The following is a 23,550-nucleotide window of genomic DNA, read 5'->3' as shown; positions in this document are numbered from 1 at the left end:
TCGCCCGTGGCACCGTCTCCTCATCCCTTGCTCTCTGGTCCTTCACCCCGGTCATCATCTCCATCCTCCATCTCTGCCCACACCTTGTTCCTAGGAAGCCCTCGTCCTTTCTGGCTATATTCCTCTCTAGTCTCATTTGTCACCCTGAATAACAACTCTGAACTCAATTTCTTTCTCTTCTAATCATGACCCTCAAGGGCAGAACTTTGGCCCAGTTCTGTCTGGGTCCTGAGCTCCCAGAATGCAGTTACAGAGAAGAAACTGTCCAGCAAGAGAAGGCCTCAGCACGGTTACCCACATGCCCTGGGACGGGGAATGATTTTTCCTTCTTTGAATCCTAGAAAAGGCCATCTGCTTGGTCCTCTGGGGTCAGAGCAAGCCTAGGCTAGAAGCTAGCTCCTCTCTCCTGGGCTCTATTCCATTACCTGCAGCTCGGTGTAAAGCACTGTCCCTGCATGGGCAGGGCCCCCTGGTTGATCCCCAGCACCCCTGAAGCCCATCAGAGTTAGGGACGCACCTGCAGACTGCTCTTCGCGGGCAATGATGATGGCAGTCCGGGCGGCCTCACGGTACTGTTTGAGCGCCATGTACAAGCGGAACAGGTACTTGGCATCCTGGTGCACAAAACCATTAGTGAAACATCACTTTCTTCATTAGCCAAGGGGGAGAAACACTTCTAAGTGCGCCTTTCAGTCACAACCACGTTCAGCTTCCAGTACCAGAAGGGACGTTTTAAAAAGCCAGCGGGCACAGCTTACTCTGCGCGGGAACTTACTCTAAGTGGTTAGGAAACTGACGAAACCTTCAGACCTCCCCGGTCCTCATTCTGTGGATGGTAAGTGAACCCAGGGAGAGGGACAGCGAGGCTCTGGAGCAGTGACCAGGATGCATTCTACTCCTGACCCTGCTCCACACAGCCTCTCCGGGGATGGGGAATGGACATCTTAACACTGATATAAGTCTTCTCTGATTATAATTCCCCTTAACCATTTCCACCGATTGCAAACGGAGGCTGATTTCTCTCTGTACTTGGGGCTGGTGTCCAGTTTATTAAAATTAGTGGGCCTAATGGGAGCGGTGTGAGACGGCACACGAGGGACTGTGTCTTCTGACAAGTCACCCAAGCCCCTCTGGGTCTCAGTGCCTTTATCTGGATGATAAGGGCGATGGGTGCAGAGATTCGGTCTCTTCCCTACCGTGAGGGGATGGCTGCCTCTCCACACCAGTGGCTAGAGTCTGTCACAGCAGATGGCTTCCAACATGGAGGCGGAGGAGGACAAAGCGCTCTGGGCACTTCCTAAGACATCACATCTGTCCTCATCAAGATGGAGCAGGTGGATCTCTTTAGTAACATGCAGGGGCCATGGATTCTGACAGATGCTCTTAGCCTCGACCTTACAGTGATTTACACTTACATCTAGTACGACTTTATATTAATTCTCCAATGTACAAATATGAATACACACTGTCATTTTTAGGGCTCATTGCTAAGTCAACAGTTTCAATGATTGCTTTACACGGTGTCTAGAATAAACAAAACTGTGACAGTTTAGAAAAAACTGTGGTTGGGAGGGCGGTTCCGCCAAAGGGCGTGGCTGTTGCGCAGGGCCCCGGTCAGAGTGGCATTCATGCATCCTCTGATGTGGGTGTGGCTACTTTCAGGGTGACACTTCGACAGTCTGCAAAGGCATGGCAGGTCATAAGAGGACAGGTCAGGCCGAGGCATGAACCCCAGAGAGCCCCATACCTTCGGCATGCCGTCACTCTCCCCCATCAGATGGTCTATCAGCTGATTGGTCAGAAGCTCATCTTTGGCCTGGCCCACCTGGTTCACAGGAGAGAAACCCCGTTAAATCCTGCATCTTAAACTCAGCAGGGATGGGGAGTGAGGGCAGAGCAGAAGAGCTAACAACTTTCTGCTAAGGAAATGGAATAAAAAACACCTAAGAATAAAAACACCAAGTAAATGACTTGAAATACAATTTAGCCCGGAGTCCTTTTTCATTGGTTTATAGTCTTCCTCAATGAAATTCCATCCTTAGAAGCTGTAGTTTTTCTTAGCTGCTTGTAACAAAGTATGATCTTTTCCTTTGTATACACAGAGAATGCACTTCTTGGATGTTTCAATAAGAATATTAAGGGTCTGGAGGGATGGCTCAGCAGTTAAGAGCATCTGCTGCTCTTCCAGAGGACCTAGCTTCAGGGGATCCAACACCTTCTGGCTTCCATGGGTTCCTTCCCCCACATACACATAAATAAATCGCACACACACACACACACACACACACACACACACACACACACACACACACACACACTCTCACACACACCCCAGGGGCTGGAGTGATGGCTCAGTAGTTAACTGAGTTCAATTCCCAGCACCCATATGACAGCTCACAACCACCGGGAACTCCAGTCCTGGGGGATCAAATGATCTCTTCTGGCCTCCACAGGCACAGCAGAAATGTGGTGCACAGACTTACGTGCAGGCAAAACACCCATACACATTAAAATAAAAACAAAAAACAAAAAAACCCACTGTCACCAATACCGCCACCAAAACCTCTCAGGATTAGTGACCAACATACTTTTCGAACAGCTCCATATCTTGAGCATACGTGCTGTGTCTTAGGCAGGCTGAACATTGTAATCTGAGAATCTGAACTCAGACGTGTGTGTGTGTGTGTGTGTGTGCATGCCTGTGGGTAGAGGCCAATGGAAGATGTTGGGTTTCTTCTACTGTTCTCACATTATGTTTTAAGGCAGGGTCTCTCACTGACCCCAAACCTGCCACTTCAGCCAGGCTGGCTGTCTAGCAAGCTCCTGGGATCCTCCCATCTTACCCTCACCTCCAGTGCTGGTGTTACAGGCACATGCGACCATGCTTGGCTTTTATGTGGGTTCTGGGGATTTGAACTCAGGTCCTTGCCTTCACAGCAAGGACTCCTACCCACTCAATGAGCCACCTCCCTCGACCCTGAAAATGGAAACTTTTAAAGCACCATCATGATGTTCAAAGAGTTTCCAATTTGGAAGCGTTTCAGCTTCAGAGTGAGGGAACTTTCTGGCAAGCTCGAATAATCAGTGTGAGGGAACTACACCAGTGTGGGTTTATGGGAAATGGAGTAGCATTTTCCAAACTGACTACGAGAAATTTCTACTTAAAGGAGGACCCACAAGGACTTCTCTTTAACTAAGATAGTGTGTCCTGATGTGAAAGGATAGCTCTTGTTTGCTTTAATAATTCAGGAAAGAGGGTGGGGATGTGAAGATTGTGTGTTGACAGCTGTCAAAGCTGACCATGGCTACAGGAGTAGTATATTGTATGGGTTGGTGAAGTTTTGCATATATTTGGAAGTTTCTGGGTTTTTGTTTTGTTTTGTTTCTTTGTTTCTTTTTTTGAGACAGGGTTTCTCTGTGTTGTTGCCCTGGCTGTCCTGGAACTCAGAGATCTGCCTGCCTCTGCCTCCTGAGTGCTGGGATTAAAGGTGTGCGCCACCACCTCTGTTTGGTTTTAAGACAGGGGTGTCATGTAGCCCAGGCTGGCCTCTAACCAACTATGTAGCAGAGGATAACCCTGAATCTTCCTATCTCCACCTCCTGGGATTACAGGCATGTGCCACCAAACAGTTCTGGGGATTAAACCCAGGGCTTCCTGAATATACTCTACCAATGAGCTACATTCTTGGCTCCTGGAAAGGTCTTCAGAAATTAAAACAAACACTAAATAAACTATTAGCACTCTTCGAAGTTCCAATTCAGAATTTACTTACAGTTTCAATGGCCATCTCTATTGCCACATTGTCTTCTGAGCTTGGGCATTTCAGGAAGTGCTTTAGTGCCTAAAAGGAGAGATGGGCAGCAGCTAAAAACCATCAGGCTGTCTGTGTGCACTGGGCAAATCAGCTTTAACACAAAACACACAGAGACCAAATGTGGACGTGCCATGATCTCAACCAGGGCTCTGCACAGTTCTGGGCCTTTTGCCTCTGTTCTCTGGTGACAGTGTGCTACTAGGCAGCCCTGGCTGGTCCAGAACTCATCATGCAGACTAGGCTGTGACCTTACCGAGACCCACCTGCCTCTGTCTCCTGAGTTCCGGTGCACCACCACCCTGACAGATTCACTTCAAAAGCTGGGTCTAGTTCTAAAACATGGATAGATCCAGAGAGCCTTCTAGAGAACCAAGTTCTGATTAATGATAAAATGAAAATGTAAAATGAGTTCTTTTCCTTAGGAAGATTTAATTATTTTAAGTCATTGTTTCTATCGTGTGTGTGTGTGTGTGTGTGTGTGTGTGTGTGTGTGTGTGTGTTTCTAAAGATGGAACCCAGAGCCTCCTGCACGTCAGGCAGATGCTTATGGCTGAATGATCCCCCTATGCCTTTCATTTAATATTTATTGACACCTGCTCCTATGGCCGTTGGGGGTGTGTGTGTGGCTGTGCTGGAGTCTGTGAAGAATAGTGATCAGGAGGAGGCGGTGGCAGGAACAGGAAGCATCTTAGTTCCTGACACACACCTGTGAAGGGCTAGTGGGAAGTCGGTTTAGGTGTTCTGACAGGCAAAAATGGTCGTGTGTGTGGAAGACATAAAGGGGCCAGGGGACAAAGATGTGCAGATTGCAACTCTGAGGTAGTCACTGAGCGAGCAGAGAGGAGGCAGATGGAGGGGGATGCCGGCAAAGGCCTGGCTGCCAGCATCTAGTGAGGCATGCTTCCACAGAAACCGCTGAGGCCATCTTGGGATGCCCAGGCTGGCTGGCCAACTGATGGGGAATTAGCTTGCATGCCAGCTAAGAAGTCTGGATATCTTCTAAAAGGCCACAAGTGGCAAACGGGCAGCCTGTGGGCTGTATTCACAGACATGTTTTCCTTGGCCAGTGAGGCATTATGCAAAAATCCAGCCAATATTTTGAATTTGGGAGACTTAGGCTTCTGTTTGTCTTGAAGGACACTGTGACCAGACCGCACTGGGCTCAGCCTCCTGAACTCAGCAGTTTGCCGGGGTAAGCAGTATCTGGTCCCTTCAGGAAGATGCGCAAGATCCAGTAGTGACAGGCACCTCAACCCCAATGTCTCTTCTTTGGACACTGTACTTCCTGCCTTAGGCAAAGCGAGTTCTATTGGGGGATAAGAGGATGACTTAGAGGCAGAGAAACCAGAGGCAGGAAACACAGCAGACTATGGATCTGGAAGCAGGGAAACCTGGCTCGGGGTCAGTGGATGATACGTAGAAAAAATGGGGCAGATGTGAGAGATTTTGGGAGCCTGTGCATGTTTGTGTGAAGGAGGAGATTTCAAAGATGGCTCTGAAGGGTGACATGGGAGCTCACTGGTAGGTTTGTGCTTAGCAGGTTTGTGGTGGAATATTAGTTGAAGATGTGTTTGTTACATTTGTTTATGCTGTGGAATATTTGTTTAATGATGCAAAGATGTGTTGCATTCTTTTGTGTTGTATTTGTTCAACTCTGTGAAGCTGTGTTACCTTGCCTGTCTGAAACATCTGATTGGTCTAGTAAAGAGCTGAATGGCCAATAGCAAGGCAAGAGAGGGGTAAGCAAGGCTGGCAGGCAGAGGGAAGAAATAGGAGAGAGAGAAAATAAATGAAGGGAGAAAAGGAGAGGAGGATGACAGGGGCCAGCTACCCAGCCACACAGCCAGACATGGAAGAAGAAGGAAAGAAAAGATTTACAGAAATAGAGAAATGTAAAAGCCAGGAGCAAAAAGTAGATGGAATAATTTAAGTTAAGAAAAGCTAGCTAGAAACAAGCCAAGCTAAGGCCGGGCATCCATAAATAAGAATAAGTCTCCGTGTATTTATTTGGGAGCTGGGTGGCAGGCTCCCTAAAGAGTAAAGAGTAAAAGAAACCAACTATACATAGTGAGAGCCTGGGTTGACCTCCAGTACCAACAACAGAAGAAGCCAATGGGGAGACTTCAAGTCGAGTGTCTGGGGGTACCCTGGGGTTTGGAGTAGTTCCTACAGTCACTCCTGTGCTGTCCAGGGCACGTTTCCTTGGCAAGTACTAACCCGTGAGTACTGGCCACACAGCAAGAAGAATTTTCCCGCCTGAAAGTGTCTCTTCTGCCCTTCAAAGTACAAGGCGATGCTCTGATAGTCTTCATTAGTTGTATCTTCAGAACCTGCAACACATGTGCACTGAGTAAAATATCTGAGGAAAACCTGATGATCCGCCATTGCCAATCTGAAACGAGTGTCTATGAGAGGCAATCTGAAACCAGGAGGCTGGGCCAGCGACATGGCTCAGTCAGGGAAGAGCACGCTGTGCCCGTCTGGTGACCTGAGTTTGATCCCCAGGGTCTACACAGAAGTGGAAAGAGCCAATCCCATAAGGTTGTCCCCGCCTCCAAACACACACTGTGACATGTGTGCTCTCCCTCCACATAGCACCCCCCCAAAACACACACACACACACACACACACACACACACACACACACACACACACACACACGCAGCCTTAAAATAACCCAGGAGACTAAAAGCCCTTCAGCATTGAACATCAATCCTACCATCTTGTCTGTTTTTATCACAAAGCATTTATCATAATTACTTCAAATATTAACACTGTCCTGCCTCTGTTTCACTCACAACAGGAATCATGAGAGGAAAGGATGAGGTCCATGTGAAAATTCGGGCTATGATCTCCTATTGTTCTTTGAGAATTTATCATTCTCAGACTGAATCTCATATCCCAAAACAGCAGGATCGACCGTGTGTGTGTGTGTGTGTGTGTGTGTGTGTGTGTGTGTAACTTTAATCATGACCCATCTAGAGCTTCAGAAAACTAGAAGCCAAATTAAACCCCAACACAAACACAGTCAAGCTTGTTGTTCTATCCACTCATCCACTACCCATCCATCCATCCATCCATCCATCCATCCATCCATCCATCCATCCATCCATCCATCCATCCATTATAGGGCTTTATGATATAACTCAAGTTGGCCTCAAAGTCATCCTCCTGCCTCAGCCTCCAGGTCTGACACTACTTTTGCCCATCCTTCATTTTTTCTTTAGATCTTTATGTCCTCCAGTTATCTAATGACTCCCACAGATGTGTTCCCTTGAAATCTGAAATAAAATTTCTCACGGCTCTTATCAATTCATAGGGGCACTTTGTGCATTCTTCAAAAGCAAAAAAAAAAAAAAAAAAAAAAAACCATAAAAGGACAAACACCTTCTTACCACACTTATATGAGATACTTGGAATAGTCAAATTCATAAAGATGAAGTAGAATAATGGTCAGCAGGGGCTGGGGACAGGGGCATGTGGGCATTATTCAGTGGGGACAGAGGTGTAGTGTGGGAAGCTGACAAAGTTCTTGAGATAGCCAGTGCTGACAGCCACACAAGTGTGAATGTTCTTTTTTTTTAATTAAAATAATTTTATTATTTATTTTTATGTGTATAGGTGTTTTGCCTGCATGCATGTCTGTGCACCATATGGGTGCAGTACCTGTGGAGGCCAGAAGAGGGTGTTGGATCTCCTGGGACTGGAGTTACATCATGTGGGTGCTAGAAATCAAACCCAGGTCCTCTGGAAGAGCAGCTAGTGCTCTAACTGCTGAGCCTTCTCTCCAGCACAAATGTTTAGAAAAGAATTGAAAATTTGTGTTTATTTACTCTGTGTGTGTGGTGGCGGGGCTTGTGCGTGTGGAGTCTGGAGGACAACCAGGGAGTCAGTTCTCTGCTTCCGCCACGAGGTTTTCGGTTGTCTGTCTGTCCTGGGGGAGGCTCCTTTACCTGCTGAGCCTTTTCACTGAGTCAGTGTGAGTGTTCTGACACAAGAAAAACCATGCCTGCCCCTTCTGAAACGGAACTGCTGGGGACTGAATCCAGGACTTCACCTGTGCTAGAAATGCACCTATCTAAGAAGCATACAAACGTATGTATTCTCAGAAAAGAAAAGTCTGTTTTGGATCTCCAAAATCTTTAAAAACCATAGTTAGTATATATTGCTTCCTTAAAATAACCCTACATTCTGAACCGGTATCTCAACGTCTATGTTTTATAAAAACATTTTCTTTTTTAATGGGTACCAGGGTTTTGCCTGCATGTTCGTATGTAGCATGTGTGTGCAGGTTCCCAAACAGGCCACAGGACGGAGTCAGATCCCCTGAACTGAAGTTGCAAACCATGGTAAGCTGCCATGTGGGTGCTGGGAACTGAACTTGGGTCCTCTGCAGGAACAGCCTGTGCTTTTGACCCCTTAGCCACCATCTCCCCAGCCTCTGAAAACATTTTTATTGTCTAAGATAATCCTGCATTTCCCAACAGCAGGGTTTGGGAAATGTGGCCCCTCTTGGATTTGACCCTATATTTCTGACAGCTGCTTTTCGTATAATCCCGCCTTACCTTTAGGCTGCAGGGAGCCAGAAACCCAGCAAATAACATATGTGTATACGTGTATACATGGCTTAGGTTTGTACAGGAGTGCTTGTGTACACACCCATCTAAGCGTTAGACTGTAAGTGTTTCTAGGATAACGAAATCTTTAAGAAGTATGGAGGGGACACAGTGGTATTTACCAATGATGTCTGCGTAGATCTCCATCTTGTTGTGCTGCTGAGCCAGGGTGAAGGCTTCATTGTTACATTTGGAGAGGACCAGAAACTGGATGGCAGACCCATAGTCACCGAGCTGGAGGAAGAATCTACGACAAAGGGCCGTCCTTAGCTTGACTCTCCCATGTCAAGCTTATGACTGTGATGGTCACTTTCATCACCTGGACAGGCTCTAGAAACATCCAGGGGGCGCACTTCTGGGCGTGTCTGAGGCAGCCCACATTCCATGGGCTGGGATCCCAGACTGAGTAAGAGGAGAAAGTGAGCTGGGCCCCGCATCCACCGATCTGTGCTTCCTGACTGGCCGCCCTGAGCACCTTCCTCAGACCGCCACTGTTCTTCCCCTGCGTGATTGACAGTGCTCTCAAGAACCGTGAGCCAAATGAAGTCTTTCTCCCCTAGCTGCTCTTGTCAGGTAGTTCCTCACAGCGATGAGAAAACCAACAGATACCATGACGGACGAAACAAAATAGTTTTTCAACCAGGTTAAAAAAAAACTTATCCCATAACTGCGGTTCTGTATTATCTGTTTACACTCGACACATTCTCACATCTGACCACAACAAACACCCATTGCACTGATATCTAGAGCTAATAAAAACGTAAGAATAACTTATACATTTGATGGAGGAGGGTCTGTCTTTTACACTTGTTTTTTTGGAGGTCCAAATACACAAGTGTGCTGTCACCTGGCTACCATCTTGGCTCCATCCAGAGACTGGGTCTCTCTGACGATGCTGACGGCCTTCTCGGGGTTGTTGAGGTGGTCCAGGTAGATGCGGATGACACTGTTCCACTGCTTTGCATTCTCATAAGCTAGCACGGCTTCTTTGTACCTGGGACAGACACGGGTCAAGTACACTCTCTCAACGCTCTCAGTTTTTTTTTTTTTTTTTTTTTTTTGTGGGGAGTAGGAGCCAGCAAATGTGGGGGACACTTTTCTGTTGGGGAGATAGCAGTTGCTCTGTTTTCTCGAACTTCTTTCTCCTTCAGAATCAAATATTAGGTACTCGCCTACTAAAATGCATTCTCTTTTAGGAGGTGCATAAATGAAGTGTAAAGGACCAATATAGAAGATTGTTTTTTCTTATGAATTAAAAGCATGTAATTTGTTTACATTCTACTGTGTTTTTTATTTTCAAGTGGAAAGATAGTAATAGCAGTGTGGAATTATTTTAGAAAACAGAAATTACAGAATGCTTCACAATGACAGACATAAGGCTTTAAAAGCAAGACACAAAATCTTTGTGTGTTCGCCTCCAGATGGCGCTCAGGACTTCTCAGCTCAGAATAACTTTCTGCTCTTCCAATTTCAACACGACATTTACGTATGTATCAGCACCTGCTTCCCAAGGTTACTTTTCTAAAAGTGGAAGCCATTACTAACCTATAAAGACCTCTTAAGAGATACTTCTGACATTAGTTTCCAAAGACTGTAGAAATTTGCGCTTCCATCAGCCACACACAAGAGCTTTGTGACAGCATGGTTTAGTTCAAAATAAAATCAACATCAAATATGGTGGCATGCTTTTACTGCCACCAGGGGCGGGGCTTCCAGTGCTCACAGGAGTGCAGCTCCTAACTGCATTTCCCCTCTGGGTCTTGCCTTTTTTTCTTTAGCCCACTTTCCTAGTAGTGGTTTTTAGTTCCTATTAAGCTGTGGAAATTCTCAGTACGTTTAGGTCAGTCCCTCTTTATAGCTCTATGTAGTATCGCACTGTGGCTTCAACAGGGCCTCGTGTGTCTATTTGCTGCCCTGCATCCTGAAGGCATCTTTCTTACCACGTTCATGCCATACTGTGCCGAAACTTCAGTACTCAGCCTCGCTTAGAAGAGGCAGCAGACTATCTGGATACGTACAGGTCTGCCATGGCAGACGGTGTTTACAGCCTGCTCCTTCGGCCGACTAGGACTGTGTTAAATGCCTTCTTTCTCTGCCCGCCTTCTAGAAGGTTGAACATGCTCATGGCTAACCCATCAAGTTTGTGCTCTCTTAGGTTTTACAGACTTGGGAGACTTACATACCTTCCATCCGCCTCTTTAGCTTTGGCATACTGCAAGTGGATCTTAGGAGAGGAGACGTGAGGCAGAAGTTCGCCAACTTTTGCCCTAGAAAGGTCGGGTCGAGAACCAGATCAGCACCATTCCCAACAGGAGTAGTTACCTGCCCACAACTAGCTCTCCTTTTCAAGGGCAGCTATGAGCTTACAAACATCTTACGCCTATACACAAACCAGATTGAACTGCCTTTTCTCCTGAGACCCCCTTCCCACAGGGCGGGAAGATGAAGGCTAGTGCGTTAACTCTTTGGGGGAAATACCGATTTTGTTTTCTTTATCTGGTTTAGGACGCTCTCTGGGAAGTGATTATGGATGTGAACTCCCCTGTGCAATAACAGAGATGCAAGGCAGAACCACGTGAGGGAACAGACCATATTGGGGGGGGGAGTGGCAGAGACAAGTGGGGAGAGCCCAGACACACCCCTCTCCAAATCTACCCGGAAACCAACTCTGGCCAGCCCTTACCAGTTCTTACAGCGGATGTAGACGGAGGCGGCTTTGTCGTAATACTGGCCTTTCTCATATAGCTGGGCTGCTTCCGAAAATTGCTACAACAAAGGAAATGCAAGACACTAAATATGTTATGACCTGACCACCCGAGTATTTACGAAGACAAAGGAGTACCTTCATATTCTCCAGGATGGCTCCACAGTCTCTTTTAAGGACCCTGCTGGGGTGTTTGAGGGCTTGGTTGGCCCCTCTACGGATGTCTCCCATTCGTATGGACATCTGAGCCACTCCGGCCAGGCACACCTCGTCATGTTCCTGCGCCAACAAGGCAAAGGCTTTTACCACAATGTACTTCAGCCAGCCAAGTTCATTTACCCTCATACATCATTTTAAGACTTACTCTCATTTATCGTTTTAAGATTTACTTTCATCTATCATTTTAAGAAACTCTCACAATTTTGAAATTAACACTTAAAAAAAATCAACTAATAAAGTTGTTTTTTCTTCTCTGAGGTTTTGACCTTTTATACTTAGCAGGAAATTTTTGCTATTCTTTGTGAGGAAGACTTGCTTTATACCTCTTGGTATGATATTATATCTAGAAGTAATATACTGGTTATTATAGCATAAATACTATAAATAAAATTAAGGAAGGAATCATTAATCAAACTGAAGATCTCTGTGCCAGGTAGGATGACATGTAACTTCACTTAGAACTGTTCAAGTCATTAACGACGGCTAATAAACTTGCCATATTTGCAACAGGGTCTCTCTAAGCAGCTCTGGCTAACCTTAAAACTTGCTAAGTAATTCAAGCTGGCCTTGAACTCAAAGCAATCCTCCTGCCTCAGCCTCCCAACTGCAAGGACTACAGGCATGTGCCACCATACCCAGCAAGAACTTTTCAAGTGACTAATCTTTTCTAGTGAAATTCAGTGTCAGATTGGGCTCTGCCTCCAGCAGCCCATCCACTAGAACTTTCTGTGATGGCGGGAATGTCTTGTTTCTTCCCCAATTAGGTACAAAAGCCAATGGTAGCAAAAGGTAGCCGGGTACCTGTATGTGGCTCCTGAGGAGGAGGAGGAGTGGAATTTCACTCCATTTTTAACAATCCAAACTGCTACCTGCAGCTAGCTGCTACTGTATTTGATGGTGTAAAGAATGGACCAAAGCAGATGGAACCAAACAAAGACGATGTAAAAGCAGCTGGTGAGGTGGTTCAGTGTTGGTAAAGGTGCTAGCCATCAAACCTGGAGACCCAGGTTTGATCCCTAGAACCGATATGGTGGAGAGACTGATATCTGTAAGCCATCATCTGACAGCCACCTATAGGGGGTGGCATGCATGTCCCCTCCTCCCAGCCCACAATCAATAAGTCAATATATATAATTTTTAATCAAAAATTTATTTTATTATTTTATATGTATGAGTGTTTTGCCTGCGTGTATGTCTGGGTACCACACGTGCCTGGAGTTAAGAACAGCTGTGAGCCACTATGTGGGTGCTGGGACTTGAAGCTGGGTCCTCTGGAAGAGCAGCCGGTGCCTTAACCACTGAGCCATCTCTCCAGCCCAAAGAGATTACGGGAATGTCATAAGAGCAAACCCTTATGAAATCATAGTTGGCCTGTGACACATATGGGCATAATATGGATTTAAAAAATAAATCAACAGGTAAAGATCAAGCTGGTTCTATTGTGTGCAAAGCTGTGGCGTCCCTCATGGCCTTCCAAATCAGTGCACATGACTCTCCTTCAATCTTTTAAGAGCATCTAATCGATTTCTTCACTCAACTATATTGGCCTATAAATGAGATGAAATAAAAATTTTACCTCCAATCTTAATTAGGAGCTCATATCTAGGATGTAATGGCAAACAGATGCAATAAATAAAAATATATTGCCATCTTCAGTTCTGTGAGTTTAAAGTAACTTAAGCCCATTCTTGTAAAGTTGTTAATAACCTGGACAATTAGGCTCACCTAATAGCTACTGAATAACTACAATGCAAATAAGCCCCGGATTTTAAAATGAAACAGAAACCAGGCTGCTGGAGCATTAGACACATTTGTTATTTATGTAAGGTTACCTTATTTTCACCTGTGATCCCTTTCTCGTAATGAGCCAAAGCATTTACATAATCACCCCTGAAAGAAAAAAACACAGTGAGTTAATTCATATTTAAGTCTTTTAGCTACACACACAAAACTTTAAAGATACTCTTTGTTGCCATGTGGCTTATGCTCAAGCAAAGAGGCCATAAAACAGGGATGCTGGCCTCCATTCAAAGAGCGGCATGCTCTTCCCTCACTGCTTTAAAAACAGTCTGGGTTGGGCCACAGGGTACTTACAGTGTGGTAGGTCAGGAAGGCTACAGTGCATTTTATTCATTGAATTTTGGCTTGGGATTAGGACAGAATTTCTAACGATTTCTGAAACATATTTCTGGCGTTTGCACTCTGTATTTATGTGAAGCATTAGCAATATAAGATCGCAGTATCAATAAACTCTGAAAAACATTGACAATGCCCTATGCCTTACACTATGGAATGTTCAGGCAAATTTAATTTTTGCATAAAAATAAACAAGCACACACATTTCATTAGTGTTCAAATCTGCTTTCTTCTTTAATAAATGGTAAGATTATATATACACCAAAGAATTGTGTGTGCACGTGCATCCCTGAGCATGAATGTACATGTGACCTTGTATACATGTGTGGAGGCCAGAGGGTGATGTCAGGCATCTGTCTCTATTGCTCTCCACCTTATTTTTTAAAAACATTAGTATTTATTTTATGTGTCTGAGTGTTTGCCTTCATATGGATACACATGCATGCAGGCCTGTTACCTAGATGCCAGAAGAGGACACTGTATCCCCTGGAACTGTGGTCACACCATCATGTGGGTGTTGGGAACCTTACCCAGGTCCTCGGTCCTCTACAAGAACATCAAGTACTCTGGACTGTGGGGCCATCTCTCTAGCCCTCCACCTTGTGTTTGCAAAGTATCTTCCACTGAACCTGGAGCTCGCCAACTGGCTGGGACGCCCCCAGCTCCCATCTGGGATCATCGGCAGGTGCCACACTGCCTGGCTGTTTTTTTTAACCTGGTGCTGGGTTCTTATGTTTACACAGCGAGCACTGTACTCATTAAACCACATCTCTAGGTCCAAAGAATTGTTGTTGTTTAAAAAGATTTACTTTATTCTGTCTACAGTGTTCTGTCTGCATGTATCCCTGCAGGCCAGAAGGGGGCGCCAGATCTCATTCAGGTGGCTGTGAGCCACCATGTGGATGCTGGGAATTGAACTCAGGAACTCTGGAAGAGCAGTCAGTGCTCTTAACCACTGAGCCATCTCTCCAGCTCCCCAAAAAGTTGTTTAAAAATAGATTTCTTAAAAAAATAGATTTCTTTATGAATTAACAGCAAATGTTTCATCTCTATTTTATAGACCTATAGATTTGGGGTTGCACAAAAATTTCTCAGGCAAAAATGGGGTTGCAAACGGGTCAAGTCGAAGAGGCTCTGGTTCGACAGACTTATCTATCTTCATTGTTCAGTGCAGTGACTTGCACAGACCTTTTATTTGAGCTCTGTCTTCCTCTGAGCAACCACCCCTCTACTGTAGAAAGGGAGCTCTGAAATGGCATTAAGAGCCACTCAAGGCCCTCCGTCAGCTCAGGCAGTGACTTGGTCCTGTGAGGCTTGCTCAGTTTCTCAACCTGCCGATGGATAAAAAGGCTTCGGGAGGGAAGCTGGCTGCTGATTGAAGACTTTCTTTCATCAGCCCAGGGGTTCACAATCAGCAATTTTCCTGAGTAGGAATGTCTAATTTGGGTCCAATTATATCAGCCCACCTAGGGACACCTCCTGACAAGAAGAATTACAGTTTCTTGCTCAGGATCCTGCTCAATTAGGAGACGCCAAATTAAGATTTTGGAGCTCTCTGTCTATTTTTAGCTCACCCACTTTACTATTATTTCATTCTGGACTCTTCAGAGGGATCCAGCTCGCTTGTAAAACCCTCACTGGAGAGCTAAATCTCTCTAGACTTGACAGAGTGGTCCTGCTTCCACACAATCAGGGTTGTGGATGCCTAATGAAACCTGGGGGACTGCCAGGCAGAGCCTTGGGGGTTGAGATCAGCGGGTGCTGGCTCCTGGGGTGCTTGATGAGAAGATACACCAGGTTATCATCAGGGACACTTTCTGAACTGTTAGGGGCTGGGTGTGTTAGGTCAGGGGTGCGAGCACACGCAAACAGCATCGAAAGCTTCACGGTCACGTGCCACACCAAAGCAGAGACTGCCCACTGACCTAGCAGAGCTAACTCAAGTCAGGTAACATGGGAGAGTTTGCTACAAAACAATGAATCAATCTTCTGAATGGTCCAAGGGCCTTCAGAGATGTTTGTGCTGACAAGTTATACACTGGGTCATTCTATTCTCTTAGATGGAGATGGAGGGCCACGGCACTGGGCCTGGTCTCTGTGCTACGTACTAAGTTTCCAATATGCTCATTTTGATAGATGGACACTTTTGTTTTTAATTCACAAGCTAAACAAACAACTTTGCCACTTAATTACACCCTAGCCCTTGGGTTCATTGCATATATATTTTAATTTTTAAAACAATTTAAAATCTTGTATATGTGTATATGGGTATGTGCAGGGACCCACAGGGGCCAGAGACATCAGATCCCCACAAGAGCTGGATTAACAGACGGTTATGAGCCACCTGATATGGGTGCTGGGAACTGAACCTGGGTCCTTGTCAAGAGCAGCAAACACTCTTAACTGCTGAGCCATCTCTCCAGCTTCATGGATTGACTTTTTAAGGGGGAAAATGTGGCAAAATTTAAATAAAAAATGACCAAGAAGAAATATATCCAAAAAGCTTTTACCTGAAGAACAAAAAATGACTTTTTATTAATGTGTATGTGTGTGTTAGTCACATGTGTACATGTTTCTAGAGGAGGGCACGCGATCCTCTGGACTAGTTGAGAACCTTCTGACTTGGGTACTGGGAACCAAACCCAGGTCACTTGGAAGAGCAGCCGTGAGCTTAACCACTCAGCATCTCGCCAGCCCCCAGAACAGAAAAGTTTTCAGTGAGGCATCCCGATTAGAAATGAAAGACTACTTTTTGGTATAGTAATTTGTACAACTAAAATTTGTGTGACAGTATCCTTAATGAATCCACTGTATGAACATCACGCAGAACTATGTAAGAATGGTTAAATGTAACTGGGGGCATGAGAGTGGGAGAGCTGGCCCTGCCCCTCACCAGCTGCAGCACTCGGAAAGCAGGCCCTGCACCTCGCCTGGGCATCACAGAGGAGCTGGCTGGTCCTGAAGGTGTGGTGTGAGGGAGCCACCCTGAGGGCCTGAAAGCAGAACTGGCCCCAGCCTGGGCTGCCTGCTGCAGTGGGTGAGCTAGCCAGGGCAGTGCTGGAGAGCTCGCCCTGGTGGTCACAATGAGGGAAAGCTGGCAGGCTGACCAACCCAGCTACCACCCAGGCCCAGAACCTGGGCTCTGAGTTGGCCCCTCCAACACTGACCTCACTGATAAACTGCTGGAGCATGTGAAGGGGCCGGACCTGCAGATCCAAAGCTGCAGGATTTCCATGACATGGGGCAACAACAGGACATCCAAGAGGAGTCCCAGTGAGGGCCCAGTATAAATGTAGCAGAAACCAGAGGCCTCAAACCAGACCCATTCATTGCAATGAACACTTACATACAAGTAAAGACATAGGGACTAAAGGGTACACTGTGTGACTCACTGTGCCACACTACAGCTCCCATGCTGAGACCTTTTTGTTTATTTGTTTTTGTTTTTCCTTTAAGTTTTATTTTGTGTGTGTGTGTGGGAGGGTGTTGCAAGGGCAGAGGGTGGATACGAAGGGGTAGGGAGATGAATGGGACCAGGATGCATGGTGTGAAATACACCAAGGATCAATAAAAAGTTTTTTAAAAAGTAAAGACAACCATAGACTAGCATTTTTCAATAGGCTAATCTTTTTGGATTTGGGATGGGTCTTAATAAATGTTGAGAAGAACTGTCCAGTTGTGGTGCTCTTGGTGCCTGTGGGAGTTTGTCTGAAAATAAATGACCCAGCTATAGTTATGTGTTTGGGGGCAGTGACCACAGCTGGACATTAATTTAAAACTGATGAGTATTCCTAAAATTATGTTTACGCAGCACTGAAATAAAGAAAGACAGAGTCTGTCAGTTAAGCATGTTGGCAGCTGAGATGGCTTAACTAACAATCAGGAATACTAGAACAGCTGGGTGATGGTGGTGCCTGCGTTTAATCCCAGCACTCGGGAGGCAAAGGCAGGTGAATCTGTCTGAGTTTGAGGCCAGCCTGGTCTACATAGTGTGTTCTAGGACAGCCAAGGCTACACAGAGAAACCCTGTCTTGAAAAACAAAAACAAACAAACAATACTAGAACATTCTAAATCACTCAAAACAAATCATGGGATTCCCAAAGATACGAAAAGGTTTGTGAAGTGGACTCATGCATCACGCAGGACTATTACGCAAGCACTGGCCCTCTGTTTAAGGGAAGCGTCTGCCTCGACTTTCACCATCACTGAGTTTTCATCTACATGCGACTCAATTCACGAAAGAAAAAATTCTACAACTTTTAAGTTACAGGTTGAGGCTGCCTCCTGCCTGCCTCCTGCCCTCCCTATGTCGGAACTCACCTGCTGCTGTGATGGCCTGGGGAGGTAGGAACTTACGTCCTTGGAGCCATGATTAAAATGGCTCAAGGTGGAAGGGAATACTCTCTCTCCTGTTTCAGCCTTCCATGGCGTCAGGATTCAAGCATAAGCCTTACCCAAATGCTGGTGCCTTCGACTCGAGCTCCCTAGTCTTTACAGCTGTGAGAAGTTCCTTCTTTAAAAGATTGGCTTTATTTTTAACTGAGTATGTGCACATGTGTGGATGACTGCAGAGGCCAGAGGCGAGGGATCCCCTGCAGCTGGAGTTACAGGTGACTGTGTGCCAAACAACGTGGGTGTCGGGAACTGAACTTGGGTCCTCTGAAGGAGTGCTCTTAACTACTAAGCTCTCCCTCCAACCTGAGATTTCTGATCTTGATAAATCCCCCAGTCTCAGGCATTCTATAACAGCAGCACAACCAGACCAAGATACAGACCAAACTTCAAAGTTTTGTGCTCTGCCTTTAAGTGACACAGAAAATCTTCCAAATGGTAAAGAGAGGTCAGAATCACGAGCACAGGTCATAAAACCCAGCGTATCACCCTGATTCTCTGCATACTGCTGCTGGCTGAACATCATTCACAATATTTAGACTCTAAGTGAGGGGGAAAAATCTTAGACTCAGACTTTTAATGCTGGACTTTAGTGCTGAAAATGAAAATGGACAAGTACAAAAATGAGACATCATTGGATAAATAAAACATTTCTGGACTCCTGCCCCCACCATTATTGAAGAATGGCCTTGTCGGGCAGCGGTGGCGCATGCCTTTAATCCCAGCACTCTGGAGGCAGAGGCAGGTGGATCTCTGAGTTTGAGGCCAGCCTGGTCTATAGGGCGAGTTTTAGGACAGCCAGGCTACACAGAGAAACCCAGTCTCGACCCACGCCCTGCCTATTATGCCCCCCCCCCCCCAGAATGGCCTAACCAATGACAGTTTGGAACTGTAGACACGCAGCAATCAGTCACCGATTAGAAGCTAGGAGCCGGGGACTCACGTGAACTCCAGCTGGATGGCGTACTCTTTGGATATGAAGGGTATCTGGTCAGGAGCCAGGCGCTTGGCCAGCTGTAGAGCGCTGTCCCAATGCTGCAGGTCCCGCCTCATCTGTCACAAAGACCAAGAAAGTCCTGAGGTCCAGAAAGGCAAAGTGCTTTGCAAAGTTGCCTCACAGAGCCAGGCTTAGTAAGAGGAAATACTTTTTTATTTGTTTGTTTACATAATGAAACTTTCTATTTACAAAGATATTGCTATAATACACATTTTGAAAGGCAGTAACAGAGCCTTCTAGACTGGACAAATATCTTAGTTATTATGGTAATTTGTTCTCCTCTCAAAAGTCAAGCCTATCTAAAAATAAAAATTTTATTCTTTAGTATTTTTCCCAATAGTGAGAAATTAAAGCTAATATAATCAATTAATTTAAAATTTCACTTAGAAGGACACCAATAAAAAATAGGAAATACTTTAGGAATTGATTTCTTTCCTTCCTTTCTTCCTTGGTGAGGCAGGATTTTTGCTACGTATTCCTGGCTGGCCTAGAACTCACTATGTAGCCCAGGCTAGCCTTGAAGCAACTGTCCCATGTCTGTTCCCTGCTGGGATTACAGGCATGAGCCACTATACCTGACCTGGAACTGACACACTTCCTTTTTCTTTTCAAGTTACGCTTATTTATGTCCATGTGCATGGGCACACACGTGTCAGAGTGTGTGTGGAGGTCAGTTTTCTCCTTGCATCTGGTGAGTCCTGCAGATCAAGGCCCAGTCATCAGGCTTAGTGGCAAGTGCCTTTACCAAGGTACCATCATATTTCTGGCCCGGATACAGTTTCTTAGCTAATCTGAAGCTATGTAGGAACATGAATAACAAAAAACACAACACATAAAGCATCTTAAAAGTTTTTGTCATACAATCCCAAATATACCAGGTCACCATTGAAGAATCTATCCAGTTCATTCCTCACTGATTTAGACTTTACCATAACTAACTTTTTCAAGTGCTATCTTCTTGCCAGGTCCTGTCTAGAACATCAGCTTATTTTACTTTTCACAGCTACCTTTTGTAATGTTCTTGCACCCATTTCAAAGATCCAGAAACTGAAGCAGAGACAGGCTAGGTCTTACACAATGCTACACAGCTGGTATGAGAGAGAGCGAGCAGGTGGGCAGCAGGGCTCTCTTCACCTAACTTGTGCTGCCAAGTGAGGCTGGAGGAACTATTATGGACTATTGCAGAGCCCAGTGCTGTTAGCCATCAATAGTTTCAATATCTGTGAGAAAAGATGTGTCTTCTTGCTTATTTCTGGCCGCTACTAATTATATAAATTACTTCTAATTAGCTGTCATATAAACCCATTTTCTTACCAACTACCCCAAGGGCTGGGCATCATTACCCACACTTTAAAGAAGCAGGACCTCAGCTGAGGTCAAAGGACATGCCCAGGGTCACACACAGCTGGAATCTGAATCCAGGTGTGCCCACCTCATAAGGCTGTGCATTTTTTCCCTCCCAGACAGAGTCTTGCTAGCCTGGAACTTGTCCTTTGGACCAGGCTGATGTTGAACTACAGCAGTCCCCCTGCCTCTGTCTCCCGAGCTCCTGGGCTGACAGGGAGGCATCACCTGGGCCGGCTCGTCTACACCCTCCCACAGTCCTACTGCCAGGCCTCCCTTCCCCTCTGCCTTTGAACTCAGTCCAGCATGCAGTTCATTCCTCCTTCTGTTACCCTCAGCTCTAAGACAGAGGAGAACTTCATGCAGCAACTTAAGATCATGTGGGAAATAGAGAAAATAACAGTACTGTCCCATAAGAGAGACTGTGGCAGAGGTTAAGAGGGTTAATACAGGTTAAGTGCGTAGAACGGCACCTGGCAACATGTGCAACCGATAAACCACACCTGCTTTTCTTTTTACAGTCTCCAGTTCCACAGTCCGTTCTCTCTGGGCACATTTAGACTTTGAATTATTTAGCAACGTTACAATACCATGCCTTTTTTATACATCTACTGGATGCAGAGTGAAAGTGGTTTTGACATTAATGAGTACTCAGGGGCTCTGAGAGCCGAAATGTCTTCCTTCACTCCAGGAGAGGAAGACAGGTGGTGAGAAGGGTGACTGCCTGTTCTCTCTGCTGTCATACCTCCAGGGCAGCCACAGGACAGTTGGATGCCAGGTACAGGTCCTGGGCCAGGTTGAAGTCATTGGTAAACATGGCGAGATGTCCTGCCAAAAGATTGTAGTCCTCGATTCCCTACAAACAGAAGTGAGAAGAAAAATAAGATCTTTTTCAAAAGGCTTTTGCTCAGTAGAAGTGCCATTAGTCTACCGATTCAGTTGTTTCAATTAAGACCGACTGAAATGTAAAAAGTTGAACAAGTAGCATCTAGACTTTAATTTGTGACTCACGAGACACTGCATACCTTTATTTGTTCCAAGGACATCACTGTGCCAACATCCCCTATGGTCCGGGAAACTCGGATAGCAAACTCCACCTCCATGTGATGCAGACAGGCTCTGGCCAGCTCATTCCACGCCGTGCGATCATTCAGCATCTTGCATATTTCCCAAGCATCAGAAAACCTAGGACGGAGTACACAGGCTGACCCACAGCTCTGCCTTTGCTCATCACCTACTAGGCACTCTTTGGACTGTGTGTCACCAAACGTTACATGTTAGACAAATCTTCAAAACATTTCTTAGCCTATAATCAGCACTTGCAAGTTATGAAAAAAAAGACCCACCAAACTTTCTTCCTTCACTTGCACAGATTTTTTTTCTTACCATCTTAGTGTATGTGTGTGAGGTGCATGCATATGCAGTTATGTGTGGCCATGGAGGCCAGAGGAGGGCACAGAGTATCCTGCTCTATCATTTTTTGCCTTAGTCCCCTGAGACAAGGTCTTGACTGAATGTGGGTTTCATGGTTTTGCAGTGAGGCTGGGTGGGCAGCCCCAGACACTCCCAGCTTTGTACCCGGGTACCGGGACCTGAACTCAGGTCCCTGGGCTGCTGCTGCGAGTGCTCTTACCCACTGAGCATCTCCTAGCCCCTCTCTTACATTCTTCTACTAGTCAGAATTTACTGTTTTCAGCCCCTTGCCACCACCAATTAACAATGAATTCTAATTTTTAAAATTCCACATGTTGTAGGATATTTGTACACGGTGTGAAGATGTTTTTGCTGTGATTGGTGTAGTTAAAAAGCTGAACGGCCAAAAGCTAGGCAGGAGGTATAGGTGGGACTTCCAAGGAGAGAAAGGAAGAGGAGGAGGAATTGAGGTGCAGTGGACCTCAGGAGACACGGAGAGGAAACATGAGGTGCAAGACAGAAGAGAGGTAACGCCATGTGGTAGAACATAGGTTAATGAGAATATGGGTTAAGTTATAAGAGCCGGTGGTAACAAGCCTAAGCTATAGGCCGAGCTTTCACAATTAATAAGTCTCCATGTCATTATTTGGAAGCTGGCTGGTGGGACAGAAAAATACTCGTTACATCCACACGTAGTTGAAAATTATTTTTGTTCTCACTTGAGTCTAATAAAATCAGTACTCTAGCCTGGGTGGTGGTGCACACCTTTAATCCCAGCACTTGAGAGGCAGAGGCAGAAGGATCTCTGTGAGTTTGAGGCCAGCCTAGTCTACAAATTGAGTTCTAGGACAGCTAGGGTTACCTAGAGAGACTGTATCTCAAAAAACAAACCAAACAAACAAAAACCAACCAACCAACTAACCAACCAAACCTCCTTCAAACAAACAAACAAACAAACAAACAAACAAACAAACACACAAACAAACAAACAACACCAGTATTCTATTGGTACAAATACGTACATTTCAGAGTTCAGCAAACTATGTCAATGGCACAGATGTTCTCTGCTGCCTGTTGCTTTTCTCTGTGTGTGTTTAGGCAAATGCACAGTGGATGGATGGGGAAAGAGGGAAAATAGGAACCTATAGAACAGTGGTTCTCAATCTATGGGTCTCCACCCCTTTGTGGGATGGGGGGGAATGACCCTTGCAAAGGGGTCGCCTAAAACTACTGGAAAATGCAGAAGTTTATGATTCCTAACAGTAGCAAAATTACAGTTATGAAGTAGCAATGAAGTAATCCTATGGCTGGGGGTCACCACAACATGAGAAACTGTATTACAGGGTTGCAGCGTTAGGAAAGTTGAGGACCACTGCAATAGAAGATGATGAGGCTGTGTTGAGGTGGGCAAGTCTGAGGAGTTCATGGACTGGTGGGAGTTAGAAATACAAGTTTAAACTGAAGACAGATTCTGTTTGTTTTATTGAGACAGGGTCTTTCTATATCATCTTAAGTGCTGGTTACAGGGGCAGGCCACTACACTTGGCTCCCAAGGACAGTTTGTTTTCTTTTGAGCCATGCCAGGGATAGATCCCAGGGCAATACAGGGAGTGCTTTATCACCAAGCTGAAGCCCTGGCTCTGAAAACAGTTTCTGGAGTCAGTCTGGGTGGTGATAGTCATGTGAGGTGATTCATCAAGAAGAATAATTAGAGAAGATACCAGAGTTTATGGGACCCTGAGGAACTCATTCAAGAGCCCCGAGAAACTCACAGTGGGCCTAGGTAAGAGAAAACAAAATGAGGAAAAAGAAATCTCAAGCAAGGCAAGAATCTAACTTTATCATTTGTTTAATACTTAGAACTATCCAGTAACAGGGCCATCTGTGGCTGAGTGGTTCTCTCATAACAAAGC

The 23,550-nt window shown here is 45.5% G+C and overlaps 1 protein-coding gene across 2 annotated transcripts in view; it reads right to left on the bottom strand.

Moving 5' to 3' along the window:
* Window positions 1-23,550, bottom strand: part of Wdr19 (WD repeat domain 19) — an 82,956-nt gene that overhangs the window by 11,179 nt on the left and 48,227 nt on the right. For both annotated transcript variants that reach the window (XM_042286023.2, XM_006974601.4), the window contains exons 18-30: window positions 21,250-21,409; window positions 20,970-21,080; window positions 18,827-18,936; window positions 13,187-13,244; window positions 11,274-11,414; window positions 11,115-11,197; window positions 10,615-10,698; window positions 9,279-9,425; window positions 8,554-8,678; window positions 6,033-6,145; window positions 3,774-3,842; window positions 1,748-1,825; window positions 518-614 (exon numbers count right to left, since the gene is read on the bottom strand). In XM_042286023.2, coding sequence (XP_042141957.2) covers window positions 518-614; window positions 1,748-1,825; window positions 3,774-3,842; window positions 6,033-6,145; window positions 8,554-8,678; window positions 9,279-9,425; window positions 10,615-10,698; window positions 11,115-11,197; window positions 11,274-11,414; window positions 13,187-13,244; window positions 18,827-18,936; window positions 20,970-21,080; window positions 21,250-21,409 — 1,376 coding nt within the window. The remainder of the gene's footprint in view (window positions 1-517; window positions 615-1,747; window positions 1,826-3,773; window positions 3,843-6,032; window positions 6,146-8,553; window positions 8,679-9,278; window positions 9,426-10,614; window positions 10,699-11,114; window positions 11,198-11,273; window positions 11,415-13,186; window positions 13,245-18,826; window positions 18,937-20,969; window positions 21,081-21,249; window positions 21,410-23,550) is intronic.

Source organism: Peromyscus maniculatus, chromosome 10 (genome assembly GCF_049852395.1).
Source record: "Peromyscus maniculatus bairdii isolate BWxNUB_F1_BW_parent chromosome 10, HU_Pman_BW_mat_3.1, whole genome shotgun sequence".
In the NCBI taxonomy this organism is placed as follows: domain Eukaryota; kingdom Metazoa; phylum Chordata; class Mammalia; order Rodentia; family Cricetidae; genus Peromyscus; species Peromyscus maniculatus.
This window is presented reverse-complemented; position numbering and strand designations above follow the sequence as displayed.